General features: G+C 36.4%; 1 protein-coding gene across 1 annotated transcript in view; it reads right to left on the bottom strand.

Annotated features, from left to right (window-relative positions):
* The window catches only part of LOC134680274 (cell adhesion molecule Dscam2-like), a 45,749-nt gene extending 26,129 nt beyond the window's left edge, over positions 1-19,620 (bottom strand). The window contains exons 1-4 of the mRNA XM_063539369.1: positions 19,501-19,620; positions 11,661-11,778; positions 10,102-10,312; positions 5,313-5,520 (exon numbers count right to left, since the gene is read on the bottom strand). Coding sequence (XP_063395439.1) covers positions 5,313-5,520; positions 10,102-10,312; positions 11,661-11,764 — 523 coding nt within the window. The 5' untranslated portion in view covers positions 11,765-11,778; positions 19,501-19,620. The remainder of the gene's footprint in view (positions 1-5,312; positions 5,521-10,101; positions 10,313-11,660; positions 11,779-19,500) is intronic.
* Between the last annotated feature and the right edge of the window lie 109 nt (positions 19,621-19,729).

Here is a 19,729-nt window from a genome sequence, read left to right as displayed (position 1 = left end):
ACGAGTGTCTTCAAGGACCACACACTGCAACAATTAGATGCAGACACACAAGTTATGGGGTCCTAAATTGCGCTCGGGCAGCGGTCGTGAGGTCTTTATTACACGGCCTGACGCCGGACGCTGCGACAGGCGATACTTTACTGTGTGGCGTATGTCACAAGCTGAAGCAGGATTAAGAATGTCACTGAGAAATGCGTCTTAACAATACAGTACCTTTTGTTTTATTTTAAATTATTTACATAGCGTTCACGGTATCCAGAAATGTTAAATGTGTTAACAAAACCATATTAAAGGCAGTACGACACTTTGTAAATACATAAAGCTTTAAATGTATTGCTAATGTGAACTTGCGAGTCAAGAAATTAATCACATCGTGTGTAAGTGTCTACGATGCGCTGATTTCTATTTGAGATGGTATATTAATAAAAACACACATGCCTGTTACTTATACGTATCGAACTAAAAAACAGGAGGCATAATATTAGATGTTAAATTAAAAATACTTTATTTCAGATAAAACAATTACCTACTGAGATTAATAAATTACTAAAATTAATTAGTATTATAAATTAATGTTTTATTGTCAAAGTTAAACAACGCTAATAATTTGGTATTTAATCTAAAATAATACTTAAGAAATTAAAAGCGGTATCACGGTAAAACCATAATATATAATAAAGTTTCCTGAAAAGCCTGTCTACATTGCCTATCTTGTTACTTGAACCGTTTACGTATATTTGGCGCAGCGCCAACTTCGCTACATTGTTAGCTTTATATTAATAACAAAATATTCCACCCGATGGGCTAATTGCGTAATTGTTGACTACCCCTTTCAGTGTAATGGTTCCTTTCAACTTGCTTGTTTATTTCTGTTAGCGAGCATTGCTTGCAACTCTTGCAAGATAAAGATGGTATTTTGAAATGTGCTTGTATTGTGGGAATGTTGTCAATTTAATTGTAACGAGAATCTGAAGGCGGAAACAGGAAATGTTTTGTTATACCTGATCATGATAAACAGAAATACGGCCTCATATCAAATAAATACCATAATTATATTACGTTGACATAGAGAGCAAATTACGTTCTTTTGTTATACTTAGTTGGGAATCTTAGGAATCCAGTAGGTAGGTATGTGCATTTACAATAAATATTATCTTTAAAAGAAACAAATCATGTTCGTATTTTTTTTTTCTTCGGCTTCTTGCGGCTTTTTGCTTGTGCCTCTGGAAGCAATTGTATTTTTTTTTATAACATAAGCCAGCCGTAGTAGAATCGTATTTCATAACGAATATGGTTATCGTGATTAATAAAGCCTAATTCAACTTTATATCAGTGATACTACATGTAATGTTACCTAAATATTTGTTCATAATTAAACAAATATTGCAAAGCAAATTTTCAGGCTACATGTTTTCCTGTAACTAATTAATTATTGACAGTGAGATTATAGTTAAACCCTTAGGCCGTTGATGCAAATGTTGAAAATCAAAACGTTCTCCTACATTACCGCAAATTCTATCACAATTTTAATGAAGTCCCAGCCCAGCATCAGCATCTAAATTCTCTCATGAAAATGGTTAAGTTGCTCAATTTCATTTTGACCTAAGTCAAAAGTAACTGTGACAAGGGCTCGTTAAGAAAAAAAATCTTTGTATGTATAATCATCGCCTTTTCTCATGACATGAGCCACTCAACACTTGTCACTGCGACGTGATGCATGGCCTGTCCGGTTATTGCCGCTGCGTTAATCAATAACGCCCCAACCCGGGTGGAATCGCGAGCCGGTCAATCGCGACGGGTAATTAATGCCCGGCTCATTTTGCACTGGGTTATGCCAAATGCAAGCCTTTGTTGCGTGCGGGCTAAAATGGGACGCGCATTTCGAACAAAGCCTGGGACTTGTTTCGACAGTTTTGGGACCTGTCTTCCATTGATTGATAGGTACTAATGATTTTTGGCATGTCTCTGCGAGATATACACAGAAATTTAATATTCACATTGGCAAGATGGTAAATATGTAATACATAAAAATGTATCCTAACATATGGCAAAATAGCACCGAAAAATTGGATACTGACGTCGTCGTCGTCGTCGTTCCACAAAAAAAGACACGACCATGTTTTAAATAATTGTGTTTTATTCGTCTATGGCTCATACCGAGTATATATGGCCCGGGTCTCGTACATAATACTCTTTGTAGACTTGCAATAAAATGTAGTGTTTATTATTTATTTTTAGTGAAAATGCCTTATGCGATTCCAATAAGTATTCTTATCATTTGAGCAATATGAGTGAGGTCTAGAGTCTGTGCGTAAAGAGAAGAGCCGTGAAATGTATAGAGCCCAATACATTTCACGACTCTTATCTTTCTGATCAGACTCTACCAACGTATACCTACATTTACTCGTAGTACCTAAAATACATACCGATATTATTTATCTCGCGATTTGAAACATTTTTTCCGTTGTAATCTTGTAATTGTCAAAATCATGCTTAGGTATCCCGTGAGGAACCTTTTACACAGGCTCTGCGAAATAAATCTTGTTTTTGACATGACGTAGCTTATCTTACCTATCTGTTTTATCCTTCGAAAATTACACGTGTAAGATTGGTGACTTATTTAATTTTTAATATTACTGGTTTGTAATGTATACAAAATATTTTTTGGCAAAAATTTCATTTTTGGTACAAGCTTTTATCGCTAACTGTAGGTAGTATTCTATCCACAGACTATTACGAGAAATATTCATGGAGAGAATATTCTAATAACCACTCACTTGCTTGATATTTTTCAGTGACCTCTATTATTATAATAAAATAAGGGTGACAGCTGGTAGCTACAGTTACCAAAAGCAAGTGAGTGGTTAAACCCAAACACAATTACTCAATTAGTTTGCGTTGTTTTATCACAGAGTTTCTATGGCCACCCCCTGTCTACATTTTCAGATGAGTTTGATGATATGGTGATATTGATATTGCATTGTCACCCGATTTTCAGCTTCATCGGAAACCGCGGAAAGTGGGTCAAATTTATCTTGCGAGATTTGACTACAGACAAACACACAGACAGACAAACGGGACCGGTGAAACTAAAAAGAGCTTGTAATACTTAAATGCTTACTTAAATAAATCCTGTTTTGTTGGTTTTATAGAGACATGATTTTGACAAGTTATTTTTCACCATGGCCAAATAACAAAAAGTCGTTCTAGTACCACAAGTATTCCAAGCAATTATTTGTGTCACAGTAATAATTACAAACGCCAAAAAGAATAGATACTATAGAGGGGTCCTGTCATAGTAAATTTTGTAGTCACAGTAAATTTACTGCCATCTATCACGACACACGACTAAAACTCAAAACGAAAACGTATAAAAATATAAAAAAAATGTATGTATATAATAAATGATTTTATTATTTTTATATAATTTTGATCCATGTTCATTCACTGATATCCATGTGTTAAAATTGTTAAATATGAAACGGTGTCGTCACGCCGTCTAGCCGAGCATAGGCTTAAGGTGTGTGCGGAATCTATCCGAGAAAGACTTTTTCTTGATTTCCGAGGCATGTTTTTTCCTTAGACTTAATTCATCTTATACTAAGTTACATATGACTTTGCTTACGGCAAACCCAATAATAATAAACCAAACACTCACTGATAAGTATTAGAAAAACAACATAAAACCAAACAATTAGCACATGCCCTATAAATCCTCGAACGTAGGCAAAGCAATAAACTGAAGTCAAGGCAAACGATTCGATACTAACAGGATACCTATTTCTATTTGCCGCTTTGACCTCGCCGGTTTTTGTCGAGTAACGATTTAATATAGGTTCAGACGTGATTGATGAACGTCGAAACGTGTTTGATACTTTGATTTAGTTTCGTGTCAAGGTTGCACAAGGGTACAGAGCTTATCTCAAAACTCTCTAAAGATAAAGAGGTAACGGAGTAATATCGTTGTACCGGCTGATTCGAACTTTAAGATACGTCTAAACTTAGCTAAAGATCAACTAAAGATACGATAAGGATCGGATATGTCAGTTGAGTGTCATAAGTTACGTTTTTGTTTGAAGAAATGTCACTTTTGGCACTGACATATGCGATTCAAGTCGTTTATTTCAACTTTTTATTTAGAATAAGTATTTAAAATTACTTATTAAAAATCCTTACAAATAAAAATTAAAACCATAGGTAGTCGTTTATTTAGCAACTTGAGTTCGAATCAGGCTGGTAGAGACATCTAGTGGACTTTGTAGCCCTTTGCAACTTTAAATAATTTATAATTTTGTCTTAAATGTTGTTTATCAAATTCGAATATATTGATAATACTGTCACCATCAAATATAAATGCCAAAGTCAATAATATATGTACATGCACTTTAATGTCTTGACAGTAGAGGCTTTGTTCAGATATTTTCAAACACCCTATCCGCTCCGATATATCTAATGGCGACTATCTGTACGAGACAATGGTGGATATGACTATTGTTTCTGAAAAGAACGTACAAATTCCACTTAACCCGTGTCTTCATTTGCAAATCGACTCGCGTTAAACAGCTCCAAAATCGAAAATCCAGAGACAGTAAAAGGTAATGTGTCCATAAAATCAAATGAAGCTCGCCGTTCTACGCTAAGCTTCCAAGAAAAGAAAATCAATTAAAGGGAACTAGACTTAGGGGGCACTTTACAGTGATGGCGTTACGTTTAATCCCGCCTTTTTATGCCGTCCCAAAGGGCTGAATATTTTAATTCGTAATGAAACCTCTTTGTTTCCGGCGACTCTAAAAACTTTCAGATTAGGTTTTCTAACTCTTCGTGTTTTACTGTCGCAAACTACCTATATTGTTTATTTTATAGAAAAAATGCATGGATAAAAATGCCATTCAGTATGGGAGCTAACATCTTACTTTTTATCAATGTTGTCTACAAGATTTACCTACGTATAGTATAGGTATTTTAAACTAAACAGAGTACTTTTATCTACTAGTAGGTAGTTCCCTTTCGATTTTGTAGTACTACCTACCAGTGGCGTTGGGGCATTCGGTCACGGCCTCGCACTTAGGGGGGCCTCGCAAAGCTAACCTTTATATTACCTTGGAAAAATTGAAAGGGACCTCGCAGATGTGGTTTTTGCCCACAACGAGATTGGGTCACGCTACGCCACTGCTACCTACTTCCGTCTTAATAGTAGTCTTGGGTAATTGTACTACATTAGAGGATGTACCGTTTTGTATAGGTACTATTCTACTGAAACCTTAATGTGTAAAATACGAGTATTTCTAAAATCAATTCAACCCCCTTCCTACCTCCGAGCCGCAGCTCAGCCGCCGCCTGCGCACTGTCCATGTCCCGCTCCGCCACGCACTGGTACATCCCTCTGTGCGCGCGCACGACGCCATGCACGCGCAGCGTCCGCTCCCCCCCTCCCACGGGCACGCCGTCGTGCAGCCAACGCACTCGCGCCTCGCCCTCCACAGAACAGTTGAACATCACTGAGCTCCCGGAGTTAGCCACCTGGAAGCAATAACAGACGTTGAGGCACTCTTGAAAGCTGAACACAAGTTCCGATAATGTTTGCGAGAAAATTAAATATTATTAAGTAATGTGTTAAGCGTTTCCGTTTCAGGCGGCTTACATTTTTCTGTCCACTACATCCTGGCATTTTACTGAAGATATATGTAGATAGGCAAGTACCTCGCACAGCTCTACTAGTCAAACTAAATTCCATTTTCTTTCAGCATGACCAGAGATATAAATAGCATACTATTTACTACCGGCGCGATTCGGGAAATTAATTAGAGATTCACTAGATTTGAAATAGCTAAGATTTGTGACGTTCCACTGCAAAAGGTACCTTATGGCGGCTGGCGCTTACCCTATTATTAACGCCGCTCCAGTATTCAGGCTGGGCAATGGTACCTTTTGCCGTGGAACGTCACATATCTTTACTATTTCATATCTAGTGAATCTCTAATTCATTTCCCGAATCGCGCCGTATGAATGTGTGAATCGAAACGGAAAAATCGACGTCTTTCAGATATTTTTGTGAAGTTTTATATGGTTTTACAGTTTTGTCTTCATTTTGAATTTTGGTAACTCTTTGAGATTCACAGAAACAGTTTTTCTCAACTTTGTTAGATAATATTACGATATATCCATTCTCAGTAACTGTTATATCATATAGGCGATGCGATGCGGGTCGCTTGCTAAGGAAACCAAACTTTGTGCAGTGGAAACTTTAATATTATGCTAAACTTTTTAAGATGTCGAAGTTTGTTTGATCATATCGTCTATTAGTATAATAGATAAACTCTGGTGTTTCAAAGTGGATAAACATTTTCATACTCATTTTACTTTGTGAGTTTAAGTTTATAGATAGGCGCTTCGATTATTGTATCGCTTTTATTAAATTGCTAAATAAGGAGAAATGTATGTATAGGTTAGGTTAGGTTAGTATACGAGTAAATATTCTAAGTTAGTAAAAGGAGTAGAAATTAGATAGGATATCTAGGTACCGGACCGCACCAGGATGATCGGTCTTATCGCTATTGATAATAAATAAGTTCGAAAATGGATTATTAGATGTTAATATTTTGGCTCAAATAACGTTACGTTATGTAAAAGTTCCCTTGTGACCTATTTGCTGAATAAATGTTAATAAATCAATAAGTTTGGTTTTTTGTAGGTAAGTATATTTTATAGTTTGTATTTTTATTTTATTTCTAGTTTTAACTTTAGTTTTAATATTGTATCCAATATAAATACAACCTGATTTATCACGGGAGTGACCCATGGTCAAATTTTAACATTCGTTTTAAATAGAACACATGCTAGTTACTTCAGGTATTTTAACTGAGAAGTGGTAAAGTACTTGTTCTTTCGTCCAAAAAAAACTACATAACACAATTAGAGATACAATCAATCAATCGGAAAACAAATCTCATTACAACGACTAGTCCAACTCGAGCCAATCACTGGGCCATCTCGGGCACAAACAAAAGCAGGGTTTGACAGGCGATCGGCGCGCACCATGCATTATTCAGCTGCCAGGACGTGACGTAACTACTGGACGGGTTGGTCCAATGTGTTAACATTTTGACAAAGTCAGATCGAGAAAAGTCTGCAGCGATTTTGATAGAAATTATGACGTATGAATAACACTTGCACTACGTGGGCTATCAAAATCGCTGCAGACTTTTCTTGGTCCAACTTTAGGTACCTTATTGTACAGCGAGCTGCAAAATTGCATGGACACATTATGAAATTGAATTTCATAGTAATAATTTCGTGGTTTTCGTAATAATCGATCTTAGTACAGGGCTACTAAAAAAGAACGAAAAGTTCAATTATCACGACAACCACAAAACTTTATAATAATATATTCAAGGCGGGTATATATTCATAATTAATTAATTAAAATGATATCGAATAGGTCCATCCAGTCCATTGTTTCAAATGTATTATAGGTATTTTTACAGATGATAGAAGACGCGCATGACGAAAAAGTCAAGGGAACGTATATTTATTTCAAACAAATGTAAAAACCAAAGTCATATTGTCATTTTATTTAACAAGTTTTTTGTTCTTATTTAAAGTAACGGAAAGTAGATTTTAATGAATGAGCTCACATGTACCTAATTAATTCCAATTAATTAGGAGTTTGAATCGCGTCAAGAACTTTTAACGAACTTACGACCTTAGAACAAGGTCGGCGAAATGAAGGAACTTCCAAGTCTCGTAGATATTTTGATAAAACAACAAGGTAATTACTAACAGGTGTACCTACCTAACTTAAATAAGGTCTGTTTCGTGATACATCTTAAAAATCGTCTTAAGTATTTAAATATTGTTTTACTATATTCATTTACATAGGTAATTAATCAAAACTCAAAGTACTTAAGTATCATACCACATTGCAATGGATTGCTCCATTCTTTATGCATTGCTTAATGCTTATGTATTATGTTTATGATACCCCATGTTATTATTTATTGTTATATCGTCCTGGACTTTTTCTTCTACTTCAGTCTTTCAGCAGTCTTTTTTTAAACGAAAATTCATTTAGTATTTATAAATCGGCACTTAAATAAAATAAAAAAATGACGCACGAGCACAAGCAGATCTGCAAATATATAAATGTTTTCATATATGCAGACGTCTTCATCGATTTCATCATCTACACAGGTGTTCAAACCTTTATTTACGATATGAATCTATTGTAAAAATCCCACAAAAGCTGATCTAAGCGTCCTTTCATACCTTGTGCCGCCTCACAATTCTCCATCTATATTATTCGCAACCTTACTTTGCGGTGTTACAGTTCACTTCCCCTCATCTCGTATTCGAGTCGTATTCGTCAGGTGTCAGTCCACATTACACACTCAACAGCATATTTGTACCATACGAAAATGCGCTGTATGTCAATGTAGTAAAAAACTCTGAAATTTTACTGGCGAATTGCTGGATATTCTGCCGACGAGCATATGACATCGGTCGGATGTGTCTTTCGGCTAAGAATGCGTTCTGAATATTTATTTTTCAATTTTCCCGAGACGATGGGGGTTGTGATCTGAATTTAGTGTGTTCGAACGCTTTATATTTTTATCACGAGTTTCGGAAAAGTTTACTGTATATGTGTATGTATTGTAATAAGTACGTGATGTTCATCTAATGTATTCCTTAATATAAATAAATTATCCAAATTACAGATAAATAAATTATCCTGATTTTGAATTTTTTTCTCAGTTTGTAATCTTACCTACTACGTATTTAGCAATCACCATTTTTCAATAGTGAAGATGAACAACACTATTTACAATATATCAGATCGATAAGAGCTAGTTAGTATAAACATTAAAATTGCGTTTTAAAGAAGAGTAGTTAAACACGTATCTGCCCTTATTAGTTACTTATAGGTGAAGGAATAATCACATAATATACTTAACTACAGCATTCAAGAAATAATGTAAATGACGCAGTTACCTAATTATCAGCGCTTCTGTTCGATCCACTATGCGAAAAGGGTCCATAGGCCGAACCTTTGACGTTAACTGAACCACGGTAACTCGCATTTTGCCGACCGGCTGAGCCCTGTGCCTTGTTAACTAGCGTTATTCGCTTTGCAATACAGCAGTTTAAATACTGGAAAATAGTATTAGCAGTGTCATTTATTACGATACTATGTCTAAGTACTTACAGGTTTTTAATCTTTCTCAGATATTGGCAATGACCAACCAACATCTGAGAAAGCTTAAAAACCTGTAAGTACTTAGTTAGACCATTAATTTCATAAAGAACATCTTCCTCTCATGAGTCGGTAAGTCATGTAGTCTATGTAATCTACACCTTAAAAAAGAAAACTATTGACTTATTTATCAAAATCAGCTCCGCTTTAAAACTAGCTGTAGTAACGTAGAAACTGTAGAACAGTAGAATTTTAAAGAAGTTACCGTATCAAAATCTTTTTAGCAACATCTATTCTCATAATCCTGTATTTTCTGGAACGTCTTTAGATATTTTCAACAGCACTTTTTTATAAAATTACAGTAACTCAAAACGCCTAAACTTTTATCTCACGAAAGGTCAACAAAACAGCCAAGTTTCCGAGGGTATTTATTCGTCCTTTACTAAATTTAAATAGGTCGTCTAGAATGTTTCGAAATTCAGGTCCAGCAAACTTTACTTATTGAGATTAACTTGTTTGGTACTGACTAAATACCGAAGTAAGCATCTTTATGTATTCTGTCCAAATCTTTAACTAGCGCCAACTAGCTGTAACTAGCGCCAAATATATTAATTATTATGTATTTCTACCCATTGCTATCTTGTAGTATCATTCGTCTGCTCGTTTGATGATGATGATGATACCAGGCGTGGCTCACGTCGCGATTTCGTCGCGTCGCAACAAACAAGTACCATCCGTCCCACACTAATTTTGGTAGCTAGCCATAGGCTGCGCGTGGCGCTTGCGCCACCTAGCGGTCATATCTGTCCTAATCGTAACAGACGCGTTTTGTTAGAGAGTGAATCTTCTGTACCTAGTACTATTATTTATACTGTGATGATACTGAAGATGTATTCAGAATGAAACAGTACCTGTAGCTGAGGATGTACAGAAGCCACCAGTCTTGCTCGGACCGTCAATCGAGCGTCACGTCTCTGTTCTCCGTACTGATTGTGGGCACGGCAAGTCCACACACCGGCGTCCGCCGGCTGAGCCCGACGAATAATCAGGACTTGATCGGACACGGATATACGGATGCTGTTGGACACGGGGCTGAGACGGCCGTTGCTGTGACGGAACCAGCTGGAGAAAAAATATTATTTAATGACAACCATTTGATAAAACCATCACACGAACGATTGTTTAGGAAATTCCAGGAAGCTAGGAAGGGGAAAACTTTTCGAGTAGAGGACGTCTTGGCTATGTTTATCATCAAGTTTTTTTCTTATTGACTTTGTTCATCTCTGTAGTGCGTTAATGTTTACTTTCTTTATGACACTAATTATGACACTAAACTTTCTGTCAGTTTTAGTAGTTTTCGAAAAAAGGAATGGTTAATTTTAACACATAGTATTCGCAGGGACGGATTTGCCCTAAGACTCAGTTGGCCCGGGCCTAGAGCGGCAAGATAGGGGAGGCAGCAAGGCGGCGGCCTATAAATTGGTGCTGAGAAAGGGGCAGCTAGTAGTTACTAGTTAGTATAGGGCCTGGGCCTAGGACGGTAAGGCACACTGCAAATCCGCCACTGAGTATTCGACAACGTGTTTTTAATTTGTTTTCTGTAGTATGGAACAAAAAAGCTATATTTATTTATCATTTATCAGGCAGGGAAGTGTTGTTTTAATTCTCAATATTGGTGTACAATAAACTATTATTTACACAGAACACCGACAAGCAGGCAAATACAATTGAGACTGTCGAATTATTGTCAACATTGGTTGAATTAATTGAGTGGCCCATCGAACAGATGCTTAATTAAACTCGCCTTCTTACGGAAATCAATTTATTTCCGATCCACATAAATACATCTATGGAAGAACTCAGTCGGAAATTGATTAAATTATAATTTCAATTTGAATAAAACTCATCAAAAGTGCTATCTTTTTATGAAGTCACAAAATTGGAACGTTAAAAATTAACAATTCCATTTGTGCAATACTCAAAAGAAGCTCGGCCCGATTCGACGATACCGTAAAATATGGTCCAGTTTTTAACGTTGGTTCTTAACGAGCTCTTATGATTTTTACCTACTCGTTACCTAAGTACATTTATTTAGGAGCTTAGATACACTAATGCTCTTTCTATTATTATATATTCAATATAATATGAAAAATTAAAATTTTACTGGAACTTGAATTTGGACCACAGTTGTAAGTTGTGGACTATAGTTAGGTACCTGTTTTTATGGTACGTGGAATACTACATTATTTATTGTTTTTATTTGAAAAGATGTCACTTTTGACATTATGTTTGAGTGGATGAGTGAAAATGGTCAATTTTTTGATACGGAGACGGCAATCATAATATGTACATATATACATATTTTAGGTATCTTTGCGCCCACTTTGCACATAAGCAAAACGCTGAGTGACACAGTAAAATATATCTAGGGGAAAGAATTTTACTCGCAGACATCTGAATTTAAATATACCTGTATGTAGGAGGTGGGCTTCCAATAGCGCAGCATACTAGTCGAATATCTCCTCCCTGCACGACGGTCTCATCCTCTGATATCATCAACATTCGTGGTGCCATGCTTCCGGAGGGATCTGTTCACAAATACATGACTTTACTTACAGTCTCAAGGGCCCCACTGATTACCAGTTCGCCGGACAATATCGGCCTGCCAGTTAACCTTTTCGACGCCATACTGTCAAAACTGAAATTGAACTTTATCCATATGCACGTAGGTCTTTGTTGCTCTGCGGTCTGTGACCGATTAATCGGTCTTTCGCGTTGGACCTGCGGTGCGGATATATCGGTCATTGGCGTCCAAAAGGTTAAACGTAAAAAGTGACAGTTCCGAACAACTGACAGGCTGATATCGTCCGGCGAACTGGTAATCTGTGGGCCCCTTTACGACATAAGTACGTCTAGAACTCTGATTTAAGCTTTCACGATTTTTACACAATATCAATTCTACTGACACACACACGTACACTGACATTAGAACGATATCTGAAAAATGTAATTTAGCTATCAAGGGTCTCGCTGATGGCCAAAACATGCGCAAGCAAGTACGACCGAAATACAGATATCATTCTTATGTCAGACAATCGGATTGGCCAGTATGAGACTGATTTCTTGGTCGTGTCAAATAGTCCATGGGCCAGCTGGTCAAATTTTTGAAAATGGTATAAATTGGGGGTACCAGGTTTCCTTTTCACAGCAGTTAGATAGGCTTATTATGATGTTAAAAAACCATGATTGCCATCTCAAAATGGTAGCTAACAAAAATGGCCGCCAATCCAAGATGGCGGATATTGAGTTTAAAACATCAACCCTAACTCGAGAAGTATTAGTCCGATTTCATTGCAATTTTTTTTAAACAAAAGCTCTATATGAGAGCTTAAAATTATGTCTATATATTATATCGATGAAGTCAACCGTTAATTAGTAATTAAAGAAATATTGTAAATTTTCTAATTTCTTTGTGATACTTTTTTTTTAAATGATTTTTTACAAAATATCTCGTACATTACAAAAAAAGTTTTAAATGAGACAAAATAGTGTGTTAAATTAGCTGTAATTTGAAGTATAATTTGTATGGGATTGGTGACTGAATACACATGGAAACGTGAATTTAATTTTACTTCCCTTGAAATTCACCGTTGCAACGCGTTGACTAAATAACTGCGTACTTCTAACAAAAAGCTTCAGATATAAGTTGTAGAGTACAAAAATCATGTTTTTAGTATAGTTTAATAATAATAGCAATAATTTATAATAATAGTAATAATGGTTTTCTTTTTTACAAGTAAAAACTACTTTAAACTCTCGCGTTTTGTATAAGTACCTACTTAATTAAATTTATTAATGTTCCTAACGGGTCTAAGGGGGTTAAATTTCATTATTCGCTGAAACGTCGGAAAAAGGTTTATTATTTTAATAGTGAAATTATATCGCGTTAGACCTGTTAGTAAAATTGATTAGGTAAAAACTAGTATTCGATTGAAATAGTAATTTCTTCATTGAACTGCGTACCTATAGAACAAAAAGCGTCAGATAGAAGTTGTAGAGAACAAAAATGATATTTTTAGTATATTTTAATAATTTATAATAATAGTAGCAGGGCTCGGAAACCGTTTTATTTTTCAAACCGGTTTCGTTCATAAACCCGAGAACGAAAAGGATTTCGTTTCGGTTACCAGTTAAAGAACTCTTCTATTGAGATACCGTTCGCCTTACGTTTTTGTAGAACTTAAAACCGATTAAATTAAAAATGTCGAAGTAACCTAGAAAATCTCTTTTACATATGACAACGAGGTTAACTGAGAGTCTCCGAAAGCCGACAGTAACCGTAACCGGTGTTATACTGTTCCCCGCGAACCATAAAATTCCGTTCCACTTCTTACCGGTTAGAAGTAGGTAATTATGTAGTTTGCCTTCCATGATGAATGATATAATTAGGTTTTAAAACGATATTAATAGGTATTTTAATACCGCTTCCGAGCCCTGAATAGTAGTATGATAGTAATATTGGTTTTGATTTGTTCCAAGTAAAAACTGGTATTTATTCGGTATAAATAGAAATGTCTTCAGTGAAAATGTGTTCGGCTACAAATAAAGTGAACTACTTTAGATATGTGTATAATATGTGGCGAGAGGCCCTAAAAGACGCACAATCTTGGGCATTGTTATTTAATGCGGCATTAATAAGGAGTTATTACTAAACGACGTGATATACGATTACCGGATGAATTGTTAGGTATATACTTACTTTGAAATATCACTGTCAATATAGAGTCTATTTCACCAACATCACGTCTTTAATAAAATTACAGACAAAAAGACTCCCTACGCTCGTGGTTTAAAAAATGGAATCTTGAGCGTAGCGAGGTTTTCACCACACCAACACGAGGAAAATACTAACTGTAAAATATCCAACAAAATCAAAGCGAATCGATTCAAAATGAATGTTATTAAATGTTTATCATTTAAAATAAAGTGTGGCGGCGGATCTGCTTCAGCTTCGCGTCAGTAACTGGCAGGAAGTTGCGCAGGATCGGGACAGGTGGCACGCTCTCGTTTCGGAGGCCAAGATTCTCTTTGGATCGCTGAGCCAAAATAGTTAGTTAAGTAGTTATCATTTAAAATCATCATTTAAAAGTCAATTCTACCAGCAAACTTAAGAAAACAACTCAAAATTTGCATTTGATTACTTTGCCTCACATGTGAATAAAATGCAACTATCGCATCAGTTTTGGAACAATCAAGAGAGTCTTTATCAGCTGATGTGGTGGAATAATATTGTATCTGCAGAAGCATGTTATCATAAACCCAAGAGTAAAATCTCTAAATTCTCTATTTACTTGCGAAACTTATTTCTTACTTAATAGAGGATGCCTCGGAGTAAATATCTATGGAGCGGCCATTACCAGGCGTTCCCCTCTGCAAAAATATCGCGGCCGCCGGTCAAGGAGGTTATATAAAACTAGTTGCCACACGTCATACGCCATTCAGCAAACGTCAGTCTAAGCGGAATGATAGGAGCAGAAAATGCCGAATTGCAGCGTTTTCTCGTGCAAAATGAGATCGGGAACGTCTAGTCTACAAAAAGAACACGTTTCTTATCATATGTAAGTACTATTACATCTAAATATTATCAAATAGTGCATTAACTTTGCAAATAACTAAAAAACATTGTCAATCTGACAGTGATGCCAGTGATATGATATTAGATCTAATTTAGGGTAATTCTAAAGAAGGCTTTCTAAATATTAATTAGGTACGAGTAGATTTCGAATAGGAAATATTATGCGAAACTCTGCGTAGGGGGCGCGACTACCACAATCCATCACAATCTGGGGGTCCGCCGCGGAACAAGAAAATTTAAATTTCGTTATCTAAATCTCTCTCCTCTCTATCACTATTGCATATTTGAGCGATAAAGAGAAAAGAGAAAATTTACTAGCTAGCTTAGTGCTACACTCTGGCGGCAGAACATTGCAGTAATATGCCCTATTTGCGTTGCCTTTTGTTATATGTGACGTTCCATGGAAAAAGGTACCTTGTGGCGGCCGGCGCTTACGTCGCATGGCGCATAGCGTAAGCGCCAACCCCCATAAGGTACCTTTACCCGTGGGACGTCACATATAATTTATGTAACACATTATTTTTATATAACACCTTAGTTTCATATCAACCTAATCTATTTAATTAAATAAATAGATCTATAAGAATAAAGAAAAGGGGGACGGGGGATCAAAAAGTAGTCGAAAACATCTCGCGTGATTTGTGCACAACCCCTATATAACGTAAAATTACCGATAGACTATTTTTGAAAATTAATTTCTCCTTTAGTTTCTACATATAGTTGGTCAAGCAGATCTTGTCAGTAGAAAAAGCCGGCAAAATTGGAAAAATGTAGGCGGGAAGAGATATCGTCCCATAGAAAATTTGAATTTCGCGCCTTTTTTACTGACAAGATTTGCTTGACCAGCTATATATTTTTATTTAACATGTCAAATATTTTATTAATTTAAGGTATTTACGGCTGTCACTTTCCATAAATAGGCACTTTTAATTTATTACTCTGGTATCACCGTAGCAATATTAGTGATGGGACACCATAAAAACCAATATCGGTAAAATCGATATAAACATAATGAATAATATACAGATGGTAATGATGCCTAGCGAACACCAGCCATATCGTACAAACCTCAAGGAGTGATATTCCTAGGCAGATGATCATCTGCCTAGTGACCACCAGCCATATCGTGCTAACTTCAAGGTGTGATATTCCTAAACAGATCATGAAACGCCGGCATGTCATGTTCTGATTAATGACCACCAGCCATACCGTTCAAACCTCAACATTTAGGCATATCAAATAAGTAGGATGTCCTAAATTTTACCAAATGATAACCATTGAAATGGCTTGACAGCCTACTTATAGTACGTGTTTGGGTAGCGTATGATTTTAGTACCTACCTAGTACCTACGCATTCTGCTCCAAATGCCACATAGAATGCAGCACTAGCAGTGGCAAAAAATGCAAAAGGCAGATTATTAAATGGCGGCGTTTCATGATGTGCCTAGGAATATCTCGATAAGCCCGATTTTACGATCTACCGCCGATATATATACTAATTATCCCCTACTCAATATCCCTTCAATGACATCCTATGGCCGCGTTCCATCTTTGTCATCAGATCTGCATGCTCGATAGTATATTGCATTTGCTTTCAGAAGTAAACCAACATGTAAAATATTAACTAATGAACTGATAATAAAAAATCATTCTATATCAGCTTGCAAGATTCGCCCTAAACAAATTGACAAACTATTAGAAATAACATCTAAACAATACAAAAATTGAAAGTATGTGCTAGTATATGCTGGTACAAAGACTTGATATTGTATTATTATTATAATTGATAAAAGCAGAAATTAAAATTCATTGTCAATTTTATCGACAATATTATCGGCGCGTCCCTCGCACTATCTAGGTTTACTTAGAACTGACGTCATCTCGTTCACGGACAGGGTTGTCTGTGTTTGTTCTTGTACTTGTGTGAATATAGTTTTTGCTAGTGTTTGATAATTTTGTCGTGTGCGTGTGTAGCGACGCATGCTAAAAATGCATTAGTGTAAACATTATTTGTGTGCGTTACCTCGTCCCCCGCGCCAAAAACGACAGAATATTTCAGATAGAAATTAGTGCGCGTCTCTACTCCATAGATATTTACTCCGAGGAGGATGCCGTCAGCGTAAAAGATTCTCAAAGATTTTTTTTTTTAAATTTAAAAATATAACTTAAGTTAATAGTTTCATCCGGCACCTATATCACGTCGTTTAGTAATAGACTCTAGTGGACTCTAGACTGGTATACAATGGCGTCCAAGCTCTGAACCAGCTTGGAAGGCAAAACAGAGTGCAACTGGTATGGATCCCAGGGCACGAGGGATTCATAGGCAATGATTATGCAGATGAACTTACCAGAGCTGGATCTGTAAGTAACCTTATAGGTATATATATAGGTCCGGAACGATTCGTGGGGCTCTCACAGGGAACCATCATAACGGCTGTTAAAGACCATACTAAGATCAAATATCAGGAAGAATGGAACAGTCTGACGGGTCTAAAGCACGCAAAGCTCTTTATGCAAGGAGTAGACTCCGGTTGGAGCAAAAAGCTTTGGAAAATTAGCAAAAGACAACTGCAAATCATAACAAGGGTGTTTACTGGCCATTACGGGGTCAAAGGAATTCTGGACAAGATGGGACACTCTGACAACACTGATTGTCGTATGTGTGGCGTAGAGAGACAGTAAAACACCTAATTTGTGAATGTCACGCCCTCGCCAGACAAAGAATGAAGGACTTTGGAGCAGGATATCTGGAACCAAAGGTAAAGTCCTAGACGTAAACGCTAACCATGAGCTCCATCATCCGGCACATGGATATGGTGGGAAAAGCTCTTGAGTAGTTGACGAATCTTTTCTAGGGGGTAATTGCGCAAAAGATCCCTAGGGGTCGAAGTGTATCCAAGCAAGGGCCCGAAAACAATAAGATAAGAATAGACTCGAAATTCCTTATTAATGCTGCATTAAAATTGAATTATACTAATTCCTTATTAATGCTGCATTAAAATTGAATTATACTGCCTACTGTCATAATATACTATACTGCCTACTGTTATAATCAATTGCTAAAGTTATTAAAATATACTAAAAACGTGATTTTTGTACTCTACAACATGTATCCGAAGCTTTTTGTTCTGTACGCAGTAATTCAGTCAACGGTGAATTTCAACGGAAGTAAAACCTAATTCATGTTTCCATGTGTTTTCAGTCATCAGTCCCTTACAAATTGTACGTCAAATTAAAGATAATTTAATACACTATTTCGTCTCATTTAAAACTTTTTTGTAATGTACGAGATATTTTGTAAAATCTTAATTAAAAAAAAAGGATCACAAAAAAATGAGAAAATTTTCAATATTTCTTTAATTACTAATTAATGGTTGACTTTATCGATATAATATATAGACATAATTTGAAGCTCACTTATAGACCTTTGGTTAAAAAAAAACAGCAACGAAATCGAACGTATATTTCTCGAATTATGGTTGATTTCTTAAAACTCAATATCCGCCATCTTGGATTGGCGGCCATTTTTGTTAGCTACCATTTTAAGATGGCAATCATGGTTTTTTAACATCATAATAAGCCTATCTAACTGCTGTGAAAAGGAAACTTGGTACCCCCAAATTATACCGAAATCTTGCCTGGCCCATGGACTAAAAACAAGATCAAAATCGTAACAAATGCTTACCTAATTAGAATTGGGCTCCGTTGTAGTAAACAATAAGAGCATCTATTTCTGCTAAGGAAAGCACTTCCTGTTTTGTTAAAAAAATTGTTGATCGAAAATATTATTTTACATAACTGAGAATCTCCTTAAGAACGGAACGTGACAAGAACACATAAAAGACGCCGACTTTTGATCTTAGAATGTATACTTAACTGCAAAGTTTTAAAGTGCTTTTATAGAGAAATATACGTAACTGGCTCAATCGATAACTCGGTAATCATAAAAACATACCTAGCAAGCGAGCGAAGTACAAACTTAAGTGTTCTCCAAGTTACCATACCGCCGATAAAATGTAAAATTGGTCCCAACGAGCCCGCAAAGTGTGCTGGATAAAGAAATCGAGCAACAGGTTTGTATTGCGAGCGAATATTGGACGGAAAATATAGGGATTTGTTACGAAAACGACTGAGAATTGGAGAGAAGCATGAAATCTTTTTACTCATAGCAGCCCAGGTTTACACGTCAGCGCGAAGAGTAAATGTGTTTACGTAATCGGCATTCTCGGCAATAGCCCATATGGGAATCGTTTTAATTTTGAGCAAATTTAAGCGCTGCAGCGTTTGTTAAGCTAAATAATAAATGATTATTATATGGAACAACATACGTCAGTGTTTATATTTAGTAAGAATTAGAACAATGTCTCTCAAGGGTCAGATGCAGAAGGCGGTGATCTTGGACACTGCGCGGATAGGCCGCCGGTTCCTCTCACTGCAGCCCTGACCACCGGTAGCTTGGGCCTTGCCCCACTGCTGGCGGCACCCTAGGTTAGGTTTTTTATAATTATAATGTGTTTATATTTTTATGTTTAATATTCATGTTATAAGTAACCTAACTTAGGACAAAAAATAAAGAACAATGTAAAAAATGTTGTCAGGGGTTTTAGCCAAGGGACAGTGGTTTTGAGGTTTAGGTCTTAAAATTTCTATATAATTTTAATATTTGGGAACTCACGTGAAACAGCCAATAAAGCAGAGGAGCTCCGTCTTTTCTCTCCCGTCAACGTGTGTTGAGCTTCGCAGGAGTACGAACTGGTGTCGTCGGGTCTAGCGTCACGCACCACGAGAACGTCGCCTCTGCTGCCAGCCACGATGTAGCGGCCACCTGTATGATAATAAATAATTTTCTTTTGACAATCTTCTCACATATAATGCAAACAGTATTTCTACCGTTATAATCGTTC

The sequence above is a fragment of the Cydia fagiglandana genome, chromosome 3 (genome assembly GCF_963556715.1).
Source record: "Cydia fagiglandana chromosome 3, ilCydFagi1.1, whole genome shotgun sequence".
NCBI classification, from domain to species: Eukaryota; Metazoa; Arthropoda; class Insecta; order Lepidoptera; family Tortricidae; genus Cydia; species Cydia fagiglandana.
This window is presented reverse-complemented; position numbering and strand designations above follow the sequence as displayed.